Source organism: Hippopotamus amphibius, chromosome 17 (genome assembly GCF_030028045.1).
Source record: "Hippopotamus amphibius kiboko isolate mHipAmp2 chromosome 17, mHipAmp2.hap2, whole genome shotgun sequence".
Taxonomy (NCBI): Eukaryota; Metazoa; Chordata; class Mammalia; order Artiodactyla; family Hippopotamidae; genus Hippopotamus; species Hippopotamus amphibius.
Genome location: NC_080202.1, coordinates 15,350,718 through 15,366,913, shown reverse-complemented (window position 1 = coordinate 15,366,913; position 16,196 = coordinate 15,350,718). Strand labels below are relative to the sequence as shown.

At 33.6% G+C, this 16,196-nt stretch overlaps 1 protein-coding gene across 4 annotated transcripts in view; it reads left to right on the top strand.

Annotated features, from left to right (window-relative positions):
* Positions 1 to 16,196, top strand: part of TAOK1 (TAO kinase 1) — a 144,421-nt gene that overhangs the window by 97,803 nt on the left and 30,422 nt on the right. For all 4 annotated transcript variants that reach the window (XR_009050109.1, XM_057717278.1, XM_057717276.1 and 1 more), the window contains exons 9-13: positions 5,401 to 5,494; positions 7,067 to 7,148; positions 9,587 to 9,754; positions 11,591 to 11,794; positions 13,893 to 14,027. Coding sequence is in view for 3 of the 4 variants with exons in the window: in XM_057717278.1 (XP_057573261.1) it covers positions 5,401 to 5,494; positions 7,067 to 7,148; positions 9,587 to 9,754; positions 11,591 to 11,794; positions 13,893 to 14,027 (683 nt within the window). In the remaining variant the exon portion in view is untranslated. The remainder of the gene's footprint in view (positions 1 to 5,400; positions 5,495 to 7,066; positions 7,149 to 9,586; positions 9,755 to 11,590; positions 11,795 to 13,892; positions 14,028 to 16,196) is intronic.

Here is a 16,196-nt window from a genome sequence, read left to right as displayed (position 1 = left end):
TTGATCTCTGCTCCAGGAAGATCCCACATGGCATGAAGAAACTAAGCCCATACACCACAACTATTGAGCCTGCGCTCTAAATAAAGCCTATGAGCCACAATTATTGAGCCCGTGTGCCACAACTACTGAAGCCTGTGTGCCTACAGCCCATGCTTAACAACAAGAGAAGCCACCGCAGTGAGGAGCCCCTGCACCATGACGAGTAGCCCCTGCTCACTGCAACTAGAGGAAGCCTGTGTGCAGCAACAAAGACACAATGCCAATAAATAAATAAATAAGTAAATTTTAAAAAAACAAAACAAAAAAAACCATAAGTCAAAACTAACAAACAAAAGGTAAAACATTGGGGTGTGGAGTAAAAATGTAGAACCTTTTTTAAACTTAAGTTGTTCTCAACTTTGACTATTATAAATGTGTTGTTTTTTGTAAGCTTCATGTTAATCACAAAGCAAAAACCTGTAGTAGATATGTGAAAGATAATAAAGGAATCCAAACATAACACTAAAGATAGTCACATCACAAAGGAAGAGAGTGAGAAGAAGAAAGGAAGAAAGGAATTACAAAACAGCCAGAAACCAGTTAACAAAATGGCAGTAAATGTACATACTTATCAATAATTACTTTAATTGTAAGTGAACTGAATTTTCCAGTCAAAAGAAATGGAATGGCTGAGTGGATTAAAAAAACAAAACCCATCTATATGTTGCCTATAAGAGACTCACTTAAGATGTGAGGACACATAGCAACTGAAAGTGAGGAATGGAAAAAGATATTCCATATAAGTGGAAACCAAAAGAAAGCTGGGGTAGCTATACTTTTATCAGACAAAATAGACTTTAAAACAAAGACTGTAAGAAAGAAAGGGGAGGGAGGGAGGGAGGGAGGGAAGGAAGGAAGGAAGGAAGGAAGGAAGGAAGGAAGGAAGGAAGGAAGGAAGGAAGGAAAGGGGAATTACATAATGATAAAGAGGTCAGTTGAACAAGAGGATATAACATTTGTAATTATTTATGCACCCAACATAGGATCACCTAAATATATAAAACAATATAAACAGACCTAAAGGGAGAAATTGACAGCAATGCAATAATAGTAGGGGACTTTAACAGCCCATGTTCATCAATGAATAGATCATCCAGACAAAAAGTCAATGTACAACATTGGCCTTAAATGACACATAAGACCAAATGAATTTAACAGACACACAGAGAACATTTCATCTCAGCAACAGAATACACATTTTTCTTAAGTACACACAAAACATTCTCCAGGATAGATCTTATGTTAGGCCACAAAACAAGTCTTAATAAATTTAAGAATATTAAAATCACATCAAACTTTTTTCCAGCCACAATCATATGAAACTTTAATTCAATTATAAGAAAACTGGAATAGTCTCAGATACATGGGGATTAAACAAGATAGTACTGAACACTCAGTGGGTCAAAGAAGAAATTGAAAAATATCTCAAGACAAATGAAAATGGAAATACAACATACTAAAACATATGGGATGCAGTAAAAGCAGTTCTAAGAGGGAAGCTTATATTGATAAATGCCTACTTTAAGAAATGAGAACCATCTCAAATAAACAACCTAACTTTACACCTCAAGGAATTAGTAAAAGAAGAACAAGCTAAGCCCAAAGTTCGTAGAAGGAAGGAAATAACAAAGATCAGAGCAGAAATAAGTGAAATAGAGACTAAAAAGATAATAGACCAGAACAGTGAAACTAAGAGCTGGGTTGTGTTTTTTTTAAGATAAACAAAATAGAGAAATCTTTAGCTAGACTTTCCATGAAAAAAAGAGAACTCAAATAAAATGAAAAATGGAGACATTACACCTAATACCACAGAAATACTAAAGGATCACAAGAAACAACTATGAATCCTTATGCGTCAACAAAGTTGGCAACCTAACAGAAATGGACAACTTCCTAGAAACATGAAACATACCAAGACTGAATCGTGAAGAAACAGAAAATCTAAACAGACTGATTACTAGTAAGGGATTGAATCACTAACTAAAACCTCCCAACAAACAAAAGTCCAGGACCCAATGGCTTCACTGGTGAATTCTACCAAACATTTAAAGAATTAATACAAGTCATTCTCAAACTCTTCCAAAAAACAGAAGAGGAGAAAACACTGCCAAACTTATTTTACAAGGTCAGTGTTACCCTGATACCAAAACCAGACAAGGACACTATAAGAAAAGAAAATTACAGGGACTTCCTTGCTGGCTCAGTGCTTAAGACTCCACACTCCCAGTACAGTTCAATCCCTGGTCAGGGAACTAGATCCCACATGCATGCTGCAACTAAGTGTTTGCAGGCCACAGCTAAGGAGCCCACGTGCCACAACTAAGGAGCCAGTGAGCTGCAACTAAGGAGGCCTCAAGCTGCAACTAAGGAGCCTGCCTGCCACAACTAAGACCTAGCGCAACCAAATAAATAAATAAATATTTTTTTTAAAAAGAAAATTACAGGCTAATACCCCTGATGAATGTAGATGCAAAAATGCTCAAGAAAATAGTAGCAAACTGAATTCAGCAGTACATTAAAAGGATCATACACCATGATCAAGTGGTATTTATTCCAAGGATGCAGGATTGTTCAAAATCCACACATCAATCAGTGTGATACATCACATTAACAAAATGAAGAATAAAAAAAAAATCATATGATCTCAATAGATGCAGAAAAAGTTTTTGAGAAAATTCAACATCCATTTATGATAAAAAATCTCAACAAAGTGGATAAAGAGGGAACATATCTCAACATAATAAAGACCATATATGGCAAGCTCAAAGCTAACATCATACTCAACAGTGAAAAGCTAAAATATTTTCCTCGGAGATCAAGAACAAGAAAAGGATGCCCACTCTTGCCACTTATATTCAGCATAGTATTGGAAGTCCAGTTAGGCAAGAAAAAGAAATAAAAGACATACATCTAAGAAAGGAGGAAGTAAAACTGTCACTATTTGCAGATGATATGGTATTATATACAGAAAATCCAGAAGATTCCACCAGCAAACTGTTAGGACTAATAAACAAGTTCAGTAAAGTTGCAGGGTACAAAAGCAGTATACAAAAATCAGTTGTATTTCTGTACTCTAATAACAAACTATAAGAAAGAGAAGTTAAGAAAACAATCCCATTTACAGTCACATCAAAAAGAATATAATACCTAGGAATAAATTTAACTGAGAAGGTGAAAGGCGTGTACACTGAAAACTATCAGACTTCAATGAAAGAAATTTAAAAAGGACCAGATAAATGGGAAGATATTTCATGTTCATGGATTGGAAGAATGAATATTGTTAAAACATCCTTACTATCCAAAGCAGTCTACAGATTCAGTACCATCCCCATCAAAATTCCAATGACATTTTTCACAGAAATAAAATGAACTATCGTAAAATTTGTATGGAACCACAGAAGACGCTGAATAGCAATAGCAATCTTGAGAAAGAAGAAGAAGGCTGGAGGCATCATACTTCCTGTTTTTGAACTATATTAGATAACTGTAGTGATCAAAACGGTATGATATTGGCATAAGACAAACACATAGATCAGCGGAACAGAATAGAGAGCCCAGAAATAAACCCATGCATATATGGTTAATTAATTTACAACAAAAGAGCCAAGAATAGACTATGGGGAAAGGACAGTCTCTTCAGTAAGTGGTTTTGGGAAACCTGAAAAACCACATGCAGAAGAATGAAAATGGACCAGTATCAGGAATTCCCTGGTGTCCAGTGGTTAATACTTGGCACTTTCACTGCCATGGCCAAGGTTCAATCGCCTGGTCGGGGGAATAAGATCCCGCAAGCAGTGCAGCACTGCCAAAAAAAGAAAAGAAAATGGACCATACACAAAAATCAACTGGTTACATACAGGGGGGATTTATCAAATAAGAAAATATATTAAGGATTATGAGAGTGCGGTTTTTCATTGTCAGAGAGGGTTGTTACAAATCTTGGAAAGAGGATGAGCTGGAATAAATACTGTGGTATTGGACTGGATTTGCGACATTATGGTGAACGCAGTTGTTTTCAATGAACAAATATAGAGGTTTAATGTGCACGTATGTGTTCCCTAACTCTGTCCACTGAGAGGTTTTAAGAACAGTGACACCTCAGTAGTAGTGAGCTCATCTGTTGCCGTAACTCCTTGGAGTAGGGAAAGTACAAGATGAGCCTGGAACATCTTAGTGTGCCAGGAAGCAGGAAAGGATCAAGGAATGATGGGGCCATGTGAAAAAAAATAGAAGGCATCATAAAAATGTTCTTACTGTTCAAGTGTGAGGCTTTTTGAACATCAAAATAAATGATAGACGATTATAACTTATTAGAAATCTACAAGTCCATACAGTAAATTAAAGAATAAAATGAAAGTTTTATGAAAAACAGGATATTTATATAAAGTATGTTCTCATAAAATACTTGTTAATTACAAAGACAAAAAGAGAAACTACTGTGAAGAAGCCTGGTAGACACCACCTTAAGTGATCAAAGTGAACACCATCAGTAATGGAACCATTTGAAATCATACATCATCTTATAGAATAAATTAGAAAAATATAACATTTACTTCTGTGATATTCCTGCAAAAGTTGTATAACTCAAATTTAATCATTAGGACCAACCCAAATTGAGGGATACTTCAAAATTATCGAGGTCATGACCTCAACTGTCAGCTTAAGAGAGTGGAAAAAGAAGAGAAAATTCAGCCCAAAATAAGCAGAAGAAAGAGAATAAAATATCAAAGTGGAAATCAGTTAAATAGAAAGAGAAGCAGTGGAGAAAATCAGTGAAACCAAAAACTAGTTCTTTGAGAAAATTAAGAGATTGATAAAGCTCTAGCCAAATTGATCAGGAAAAGAAGAGAGAAGACACAAATCATTATTAGGAATAAGAGGTGAATCGCTACAGACTTTACAGGTATTAAACGAATTATAAGGAAATATTATGAACAACTTTATGTTAATAGATTTAACAACTTAAATAGTTTCCTTGAAGGATGCAAATGACCAAAGGACACTTTGGCTACAGAGGACATTATTGGGACACTTGATTGAAACTTGAATGGGGTTTGAGGATTAGATGATAGTCACGTATTAGTATTAATGGTCTGATTTAATGGATTTTTATGGGTTTTTAGTAGAATATGAGAATATATTTCAGAAAATATCCACTAAATAGTTAGGAATGGTGGGGCATCAGGCCAGCAATTTACTGTATATTGACTCACTTGAAAAAGTTCTTTGAACTCTACTTGAAATTTTTTTGCTAAGTTTAAAATTATTTTTAAAAACAAAAACAAAAAAACTTTAACAATACTTGTATGTCCCTGTAAAACAGGTACATATTTTAACAGGAAAGTTTTCTTTCTTTTACAGCGGAAAGGAAGCCTCCTTTATTTAACATGAATGCAATGAGTGCCTTATATCACATAGCCCAAAATGAATCCCCTACACTACAGTCTAATGAATGGTGAGTATTACTAAGAGATCTATTACTCAACATTGTATAAATTAAATGCTTTTTCATAATGTTATCAAAATGATTTCATTTCAGTTAGATAAAATGTATTACCTGAAAAGATATTAAAATAGGTTCTATCATGTTTGTCCTTTATTATTTCTGCTTTTCTTAGCATATATAGAACTCAGTTCAGAAACAAAGAATAGATGATGCCACATGGAAGCAAAAAGTATTTGCTTTTTACAAAAACATTATATTTTATTTAATTTTCTGAACTTTAGGAACACATATAACCCTGATTATATATAATACATAGCATGCTTTAAACATAATATTTTATAACTAAAATATAGATTGCCACAACCTTGTAGTGATATTCAGTTGGGGAATGGTTTATAATTTATGTAGTGTAAGACATAGGTAAAATGGCTTGATTTATCAGAATTACCAGAAAATTCATAACTTTGGAATCATTCTAATTGTTATTATGACATTTGTTATTCAGACTACTTAATGTTTTTTTCTCCTAGTTCTTCCTTAATTTGATAAAATTAAATTCATTCATGTAAAAAAGCTTATGGAGAAAGGATTGACAATGTTAGAAAAGCAGGATTTCTATCAGTGATAGAAAATTTTACTGGGAAGTTAATTCCTCAGGTGTATCTAGCAGTTGAAAAATTCTAGGGGAATATGTAGCATATTTAATAAATATTTTAAAATTCAAACATAGATGCAAGTTAGCAATACTTTATCCTTTTTAAGGATTAACACATTCATAGGTCTTAATACTTATGAAGATATACATAGAAGGAATATTTTGGCTCAGAGTTTAGTATTAAGGTACATAGAAGTAATAAATATATTGAACACAGACTGTCTTCACTCTGTGTTTGATACTTTGGGAATTCAAAAAAGAATTCCTTTTTGCCTATAAGGAACTTAAAATCTTATTCGAATATTGAAGACAAACATCGATGGAGTCATTCTTACTTACTGCCTTACTTATTGAACTCTCATCAATAACACTATATAGTAATAATGTGTTATAGACTTCCAGTGTTTTTAAAAAATAAAATCTCAATTTGGTTTTCTGGATTTAATAGAAATGTTATCCATTTGCTCAGGGACACCAGATACCTAGGTATACAGAATGTTCCCTTGAAAGCAAACAGAGTGATATTCTGAACCATGCTGTACAGAAGATGATCCAAGGGGCAAAAAAGAGAGAGGTGGCTTATAGAAAGGGGGGAAAAAAGTTGAAAAAGTTATCTTAGATTTGAATACAAAAAAAGAAAATATTGGCTTTTCTAATTTTCCCTCAATATAGAATGAGTTGTGATATTTTAAATGTGGGAGCAGGATTTTTAAATAATCTGTGCAAATTTATCTTTGGAAAATGGTGAAGATTCTTTGGTTGTTTTAGATAGCTTTTCATAGACATATATGAAATGTATATTGTATCTGCTTTTTTTATCATTTCTTTTCCATCACCCCTCCCACCAACAGGCACATGCCTTATTTTATGGATGTGTTTTTAAAGGAAATAGCAATATGTTCACATGATACTTTCCTTTACAATAGGTCTGATTATTTTCGCAACTTTGTAGATTCTTGCCTCCAGAAAATCCCTCAAGATCGGCCTACATCAGAGGAACTTTTAAAGGTCAGTTCAATTATACTGTTTTCTACCTCTAAGAAATTATTTAAGAATGTGTCTTATTTTTTTTGATTCTGAATCAGTATTAAGTATGTTCTACTAGTTTTTAACTAAAATACTAATTTTATATGCTGTTTTCTCTTCTTAGATCCTAAATTTTTTCATTTATTTTTTGAAAATTGATTAATTGCTTTTACTGTGTCTGGATAGTTATTTTGGGTATAGCTAAATATCCAAAATAGTACCAAATGGTTAAATTTTTATATGTGCAAGAATATATTGAGTTATAATTACAAATTTTAATTCATGTGGAACAAAATCATATTTCGAAGTTGGTAAAGCATAGTTTAACTTTGTATCTAATGTTTATATCTACCATACTTTATGTGTTTCTCTGTTCTATGTTAAAATAATATGAAAGGAAGAAATGACATGTAATATATTTACATAAATATTGTGGGAGAAAGAGATTTTAAAAGAAGCTGTTAAAGTGGATATCATAATTTTGTTTCCTTTTTGGAAAAACATTTTTCTAATTTAGCAATGAAATTATTTTTTAAATCATGAATTCTATTCAGTTTTCACAAGGTTTGTTGCTTAATTTAAATACATGATTGGTATATGCTTCCTATTTTCAAAAATTTATTATTTCATTTGACAGTTGACTGTCGTTAATAGCAATAATAGTATTGTTGAACTTAATATAGTTCTTAAAACATCTAGATAAAGGAATAGTAAGTAGAATTTGTCTTTGTGACCCTAAGAAAGTGATTTCTCACTATAAGATTTAAGTAACTATTTTTATATGAATGTTTTAGAATTTCAAAGAGATTCAGTTTATTTTCACCAACACACATCAGTCAAAGATACAAAGAAATTGAAAGGATCTTAAATATATTCGATAGTATTGTTTACAACTTCAGTATGTAGAAGAGCAGTATAAAGTTTCAGTAATACTTGGGGAATTTTAGGCAGTACGCTCACTCATACTCTCAGAAGTGAAAGCTTGAATAAATCGATACAATAGCAACAAAATGTTTAGTATAGCTGGGAATTATGTTAGTGAAAAATAAGCAAGATCTATATGTAGAAACTGTCAAACTTAGAAATATAAGATATATTATTTTTGGGTGTGAAGACTGAATATTGTAAATAGTGGTACATACAAAGCTAAGACTCAGGAAAAAGGAAGGATGTGACTTGCTTCTTACATTTGCCTGATACAGGTGAAAGAAGCTCTTTGGGTATAACCCAGCCCACCAAGTCCAGGTATTTAGTATTTGTTGATTAGGTCTCAAGTCTGTATGTAGTATTCATTTACCTTGCCTATGGTGTGTGTTGGCACAGCCTTATTGGAAATGATAGGAAATATCTATCAAGTGCTTCTTTCCCTTTGGCCTAATGACATTTCTTTCACAATCCATCATAAGGGAAAAAATTAATAGAAAAAAGTTTTTTTTTTTTAATGTATGAAGCTATTTATCTCAGAATTAAAAATTGGAAATAACTATCCAGAATTGGGGTAAATAATTTTGGCATAGACATTTGATGCAATATTCTGTAGACATTGTTTATGAGTTTGAAATAACAATGCTTATTTATGATAGTGAAAGCAGAATCAAATATCATCTAGTTAGAACTCTGCGTAGAGAAGAAATAAATTTGGCTAACAAAGAAGATAGAAGTGTTAAAAAAATTCAGGGGCATCTCTTGAACTCAAGTGCAGAAAGTTGTCTTTCTGCAATCTGTATACTAACTGTATGTATAAAACAAAAATATATACATAGAAAATTTCTGAAAAGAAATGAATTAAAATGTAGCAGTGATATTGGTGGAATTTTTCTTTCTACTTTTATTTGGTAAGGTTAAGCTTTATTAAATGTTAGTGGTAAAAATCATTGATAATATATAATGGCTTTTAATCAGCTGCTGGTATTTTATGAAGAATGTTGTTTATGCAGCATATAAAGGAACCCATAATATCCAGGTTTATATTACATAATTCACCATCAGTAAATGCATTTCTGTTGAAACCTAATAAAACTCAGAACTGAAATGCCTTTTCTGTGAAATAAACAGTTCTAAGAACATGTAAACCTTTATTTAGCCTTTGTTTAGGGCTCTAATTGACTGACTTCTTAGTGTTTAATTAAACCCTTTTATCATTTCAACTCTGCATTTTCAGTTGACCAACAAAAGTATGATGTCCAAACTTTTTATAAAATGTACAGGGGTAATTACGTAGGCACAGAGTGAATATATGTGAATGACAGTTTTGTTAGTATAAGAAGTCAGAAGTGTGATAGAACTAAATAGCTATAGAATATATGCGTTATCTATCAGGGTTATTTAGGGTACTAACTCCAGGGTCTGTAAAGGGGGTACATTTGTGCTAATGGAAAAATATATGGATTTCAACTTGATTTTTACATTCTTTTATCCAGCACATGTTTGTTCTTCGGGAGCGCCCTGAAACAGTGTTAATAGATCTTATTCAAAGGACAAAGGATGCAGTAAGAGAGCTGGACAATCTGCAGTATCGAAAGATGAAGAAACTCCTTTTCCAGGAGGCACATAATGGACCAGCAGTAGAAGCACAGGAAGAAGAAGAGGTAATAATTTAGAAATGACTCAAATGTTGAGCTGTCTTTGTTGGCTTCTTTACTTGTGCAACTTGTCTTTTACATCACGAATCTCTTACTTCAGTGGTTCTCAGGTTGTGTTTTCTTAACACGGGTCCTATAAGATCCCAGGTGGGAAAAAAGGTTTTGCACTCTGTAAACCCAGCCCCTTCGTAGTGCACATTGACATATATAGTAAAGCTCTACGAAGTCTTTTATTGAAGAAACTTTGTTTAATCTAGTCCCTCTCAAATTTCTTAGCCACTGAACCCTTTTTTGCCTGATTGTCCAATTGTGTGGGACATGCTTTTGAAAGTATTTGAAACTATAGACTCTGGAAGTTGACAGTGCTCACGCACAAGTCATTAGAAAGTTACCGAGCATTCTACTCTGTGACCAGGGACACTTCTTTTCAGTTCTGCATAGTTTCATTCCATCTGCACAGTTCTAAAATACTCATTTTACAAATGAGTAAATGCAAGGCTCAGTGGTTAACTCACTGTAGGTAGAGGCATATGCGTTTAAACTCAGATAGCTCTTACTCTCAAGGTCACGTTCTTTCCATGTTGCCTTTTAGGGAGAATGGAAATATAAATTTGCAGTGGATATGTTACAGAACTTTCTCACATGGAAATATATATATAGCTATCTTTTTTACTGAGTATATTTTCAGTTTTCTTCTTTGCTTCTGTCAGAATTCCAGAGCTTTGATTGGTTTTTTACTGTTTTCCAGAGAGAGAGATCACTTTGCATTTTGAAACTAGGAGCAGCAGTTGCTTACTTCTTAATAGCGCTACATAGTTAATGAACTATGAAAAGCAAGATTTTCTTAACCTACAATTTTGGGGTTTTTGTTTTGTTTTTGTTTTATTTTTTTAGTTCTTATGATAGTCATTTGAAAATTGTTTTGGGTTATTTTAGATATATGAAGTAAAGTGAAATTAAAATTCTCATGTAGTTAAATCTATAACAGCATCTCTGTTAGGCTAGAGATATAAGAAAAACTCCTTCTCTATATATACCGTATGTCTGTATTTATTAAGTTCTGCATATCTTATAGAATTTTGGTATGGTAAGGCTACTATAATGTTGGTACCCAGATACCATGGCTTGCCTGGTTACTTCAAAAAACATTCTCGTGATTGTGATTAAATACATAGGTAATACATAATTCTCAATTTACGGAAAAATAGGAATTAATTATTTGGTGGTAGAGGGTAGGGTAGAGACTATATTTTAAGTAAGAAAGAAAAATATACTTACAAAAGGCTTCAACAAAAAATGACCAAATGGGGTTGTTTCTAGAATATTTTTTTAAAAGGTTGGGGCTTGTTTTTCTGTTTTTTTTGTTTTTTTTTTTCCTGGCTGTGCCACGTAACTTGTGAGATCTTAGTTCACCAACCAGGAATTGAACCCAGGCCCTCGGCAATGAAGCATGGAGTCCTAACCACCGGACCACCAGGGAATTCCCACGGTTTTGTTTTAACCATGGGAATCATTGAGAAATGAGCAGAATCTCTCTCTCTATATATATACCTCATGAGATATGTAGCAAAAATGGATTTCAAAAAATGTCAAACAATTTAGAGAGAATACTATACTAACTTTTTCACACAGTTGGTTTTGTTTTTGTTTTTTACCTGTTGGTCATTTTTATTTATTTTTCTGTTAACAGTGGTTAATTTCCTGGTCTCACCAAATAAAGGGAATGTCTCATGATAGAACTCTGACTTTCTAAAGACTGTGTGTCAAGCAGTGTGCTTGGTACTTACATTCAAGAAATTGGAAGAGATATAGATATTTGAACCTAATGCTCTTTTTCCTCAGGAACAAGATCATGGTGTTGGACGGACAGGAACAGTGAATAGTGTTGGAAGTAATCAGTCTATTCCCAGTATGTCCATCAGTGCCAGTAGCCAAAGCAGTAGTGTTAACAGTCTTCCAGATGCCTCGGATGACAAGAGTGAGCTAGACATGATGGAGGGAGACCACACAGTGATGTCTAATAGTTCTGTCATCCATTTAAAACCTGTGAGTATTTGGATTTCAGTGAAAAAAAATTTCAGCTTTGGTTAAATAATTTTCTTCATCTGATTAGTTTAAGAGGAAATTTTTGTTTTTGTTTTTTCTTTGCTGTTTCAGAATTTTGGAACAGTTTTAGGTAACTTATTTTAAAATGGCAATAGGCTTGTTAATTCCCAATGTAATGTCTCCATTTGGGAAACTGATGTGTTGAGAATACAAAAAGAATATGTTAAAAAATCTTAGAAGAAAGAATACTATATATAATATATTATTAGAAGTTACTTAAATGGAAAATAAAGTATTTAAAAATAGTAGATATACTCATGAAATTCATTTTAATATAATGGTTGCCTTTGAAGAGTGGGAGAAAGAGTTAGGATGGGTGGTGACCAAAAGTGACTTTTGCATTACCCATAATGTTTACATATTTAAAATAAAACTTAGTATAATTATGGGAAAATATAAATTCTGGGTTTAGGAAATATAGGTCTTTATACTTTTGAATGCAAATTTTTAAATTTTCTTGGAAATATTTGAAGATCAGATAATTCCTTTTAGCAATTAATAAGAATACTTCCTTTTTATTGTCACTTCACAGCTTGCAGTGTTACCTAAAAAGTTATTAGGCACAATAACTTAAAGGTAGAACCACTCCAGTTGTTCCTTAACAGATGAATGGATAAACAAAACCATGGTATATACATATGATGACTATTATTCTGCTATAAAAAGGAATGAAATTCTGATCCGTGCTGCAACATTAGTGAACCTTGAAAACATTATGCTAAATGATAGAAGTCAAATGTAAAAGGACAAATACTGTATAATTCCACTTATATGAAATATCTAGAATAGGTAAATTCATAGAGACAGAAAGTGGATTAGAGGTTACCAGGGGCTGAGCAGAGGATGAAATGGAGAGGTTTTTTTTGTTTTTTTTTAATTAATTAATTTATGTATTTATTGGCAGTGTTGGGTCTTTGCTGCTGCACGTGGGCTTTCTCTAGTTGCGGCGAGGGGGGGCTACTCTTTGTTGTGGTGTGCGGGCTCCTCATTGCCATGGCTTCTCTTGTTGCAGAGCACAGGCTCTGGGCACGTGGGCATCAGTAGTTGCAGCACATGGGCTCAATAGTTGTGGCTCACGGGCTCTAAAGCACAGGCTCAGTAGTTGTGGCACACAAGCTTAGTTGCTCCGCAGCATGTAGGATCTTCCTGGAACAGGGCTCGTACCTGCGTCCCCTGCATTGGCAGGCAGATTCTTAACCACTGCGCCACCAGGGAAGCTCTGAAATGGAGAGTTTTTGCTAATGGATACAGAATTTCCATTTGGGGTGATGAAAACGTTTTGGAAATAGTGGTGATGGTTGCACAGCATTGAAAATATAATTAACGCCACTGAATTGTACACATAAAATGGTTAAATTGGAAAATTTTATATTAAAAATATTTTAACACACACACAGTTACGCAGTTTGTAAATCAGGAATGATTTAGTTAAGTAGTAGTGTCATTTAGGGGAAAATCATGTTTAATTTTTATATTCTTAGAAAAAAGGATCAGCCATGAAAAGATTATTCCTACAATTAGTTGGTTGCTAATTGACTTCCTCTTCAGTTCATAAACTAAGGTATATGTCAAGAAAGACATCAGATCTTAAAATTTTTACAACTATTTTTTGTTTACTTATCTTGGACAAATGGCAGAAATATTATAAAGATTTTTTAAGCTATATTCTAAAACCTAAAAGCCTTAGAGTAATTAATTTTATTACTGCTGTTCAAAATACTGGCTGCATGTTTTATTATCTTTGTTTTTAAATTACATTAAAGCTTTTTAATTTTGCATTTAATGAGTAGTGTATAAATCTAGCCATATACATTTCCTTATCCTGAAACTGTGCGCTATTTCATACACTGAGGAAATAATGTCTCCTGATTCAAATTGTGTTGAAAATAAAATGTCAGCATTCCCATTTTTTGCTTTTGCTTTTTAAAATTATGTCTTTGAGATTTATTGATTGTTCTCTTTAAACTTTAATTTTCTTGAAAGTTTACGTGAACTGTGTTTGTTCACCTCAGATAGTAATGTCTGTTTCTTTGCCTAGGAGGAAGAAAATTACAGAGAAGAGGGAGATCCTAGAACAAGGGCATCGGATCCGCAGTCTCCTCCCCAAGTATCTCGCCATAAATCACACTACCGTAATCGAGAACACTTTGCTACTATACGGACGGCATCACTGGTATGTGCTACCCCAAATTAGAAATATACTTTTCATGTTGGACCTTGGCATCTATACTCAAGTATAATCATATATTTTTTTGGGGGGCGAGGGGTTATTTTACAAAACATTGATTCAACATTTAACTACCTCTTATGAGAAAGATATTATACAAAGTACTCTGAAAGATGTGTACACAAATAACTAATATATTAGAATATATTCAATGCTTAAGAGGGCTAAAAGGTACTAAATAGGAATTCAGATTACCTTTGAATTGGGACATAAAGGGAGTATTTATAAAATGAGCCTTTAATAATTAGTTGGTTTCAGGCATGGGGTAGAGGAAAAATGTAATTTCCACCTAAGAATTCAGGCTAACCAAAATGAGAGGGAATGTTTGGGCAATAGCAAGTAATCCAATTTGATATACTCAAAATGTACGCGGGTGAGTCAAAAATTATCTGCACTCTGGCTGTAGAGTTTATTTTAATTAATTTTTAGAAAAGACAAATACATTATTTTTCGACATAATCTTTGCTTTTCAATACACTTTGTTCGTCTGTCAACAAGCTTTTGTATTCCCTCATTTAAAAATGTTTTAGGCTGAGCTGCAAGCCACGAATGCACTGCTGTCTTCACTTCTTCATCCGAAGTGCATCTTTGTCCTCATAGGGCTGCTTTCAGGGGACCAAACAGGTGAAAGTTCAATGGAGCAAGATCAGGACTATAGGGAGGATGCTTTAACACCTCAAAACGAAGTTTTTGCAGAATGTTGACAGTGTGGGCGGAAGTGTGTGGATGTGCACACCCTCAGACCACAAAAAACGAGTCACTGCACACTGCTCTTCTTTCATGCAAATCATGAGTGGGCCATCCATTTTTGGTCACATTGCAGTTACAAGTGAACTGATGTAACATGTTTTCATACCTGCATAGCAGTGACTGGGGAGACGGTAGCCTTGAATGGGAAGTGCTGATAAGACAGTGTGGCCAACAGAAGTTTTAATATAACCAGAGTGCAATTAATTTTTGACTCACCCTCATGGTTCTTCTGATTTCCCAAATAATAAAAATGGATTATTTATTCATTACAAGAATGTTGTTATTCTGGGGTACTTATAACCCTAATCAGACAGATATGTAAGATGAAAACATAATAAAGGGTACTAGGAATAGAAAGAAATTACATTAAAATATCAAAGGGAAAATAGGTTATTAGAAAACATGACAGAAAGAAAAACAATATATGGGAGTTTTCTGAATTATCAACTACATAGTAGATCTTGTAAATCCCATGCTGTGGCCCATGAATCTGAATGACACCTGAGGTCAAGAACACCATCCCCTACCATAAGTCAAGTCATTCCTACTGTTCTACGACATGTAAATAATTCTTGGAACAGAGCAAGTAGTGAAGATTGCTTCATTTTTTCATGACTATTTTAATAAATACCTGGACGGGGCCAGCTTATGGGAAAACATCTTTGTGACTGGGCACATACTGAATGTTTCTCAGGCAAGCCTTTTCTGTCAAATTTTGGCTCCCTCAAATTAACTAAGGACACTTTTTATTAATTAATTAATTAATTTGGCTGCACTGTGCAGCTTACGGGATGTTACTTCCCCAACCAGTAATTGAACCTGCACCCTCAGCAGTATGCGTGTGGAGTCCTAACCACTGGACCACCAGGGAATTCCCTAAGGAGACACTTAAATTATGGATTTAGAAAACTTAAGATCCATATCCTTAAACCTAGTAAGTCCATTTATTTCAAATAAAACATTCAGAGAGAAGGTAGACTTGTGTGCAGAGATATGCGTAGCTATATTATTCAATATAATTACCATGTACCATAACTCAGTCTCACTTCTGCCTTGGATTTTTTTCATACAATAAAATGCATAGGTCTTACGTATTCAATTTGAAGTATATTTAGTGGTTACACATTATGTTAACCATCAACTAAAAAAAAAAAAAAAAGATTACAATTTATTGTCATCCCAGAAGGTTCCCTCATACCCTTCTTTAGTCAATTCTCCACTCTCATGACCACCACTTTCTGTTACTTCACTATTGTTAGTTCTGTTTTTGGATTTCATATAGATGGAATCACACAGAATGTACTCTTTTTGTGTCTGGCCAATTTTGCTCAGCTTAATGTTGTTGATATTCATCTATATTGTGTT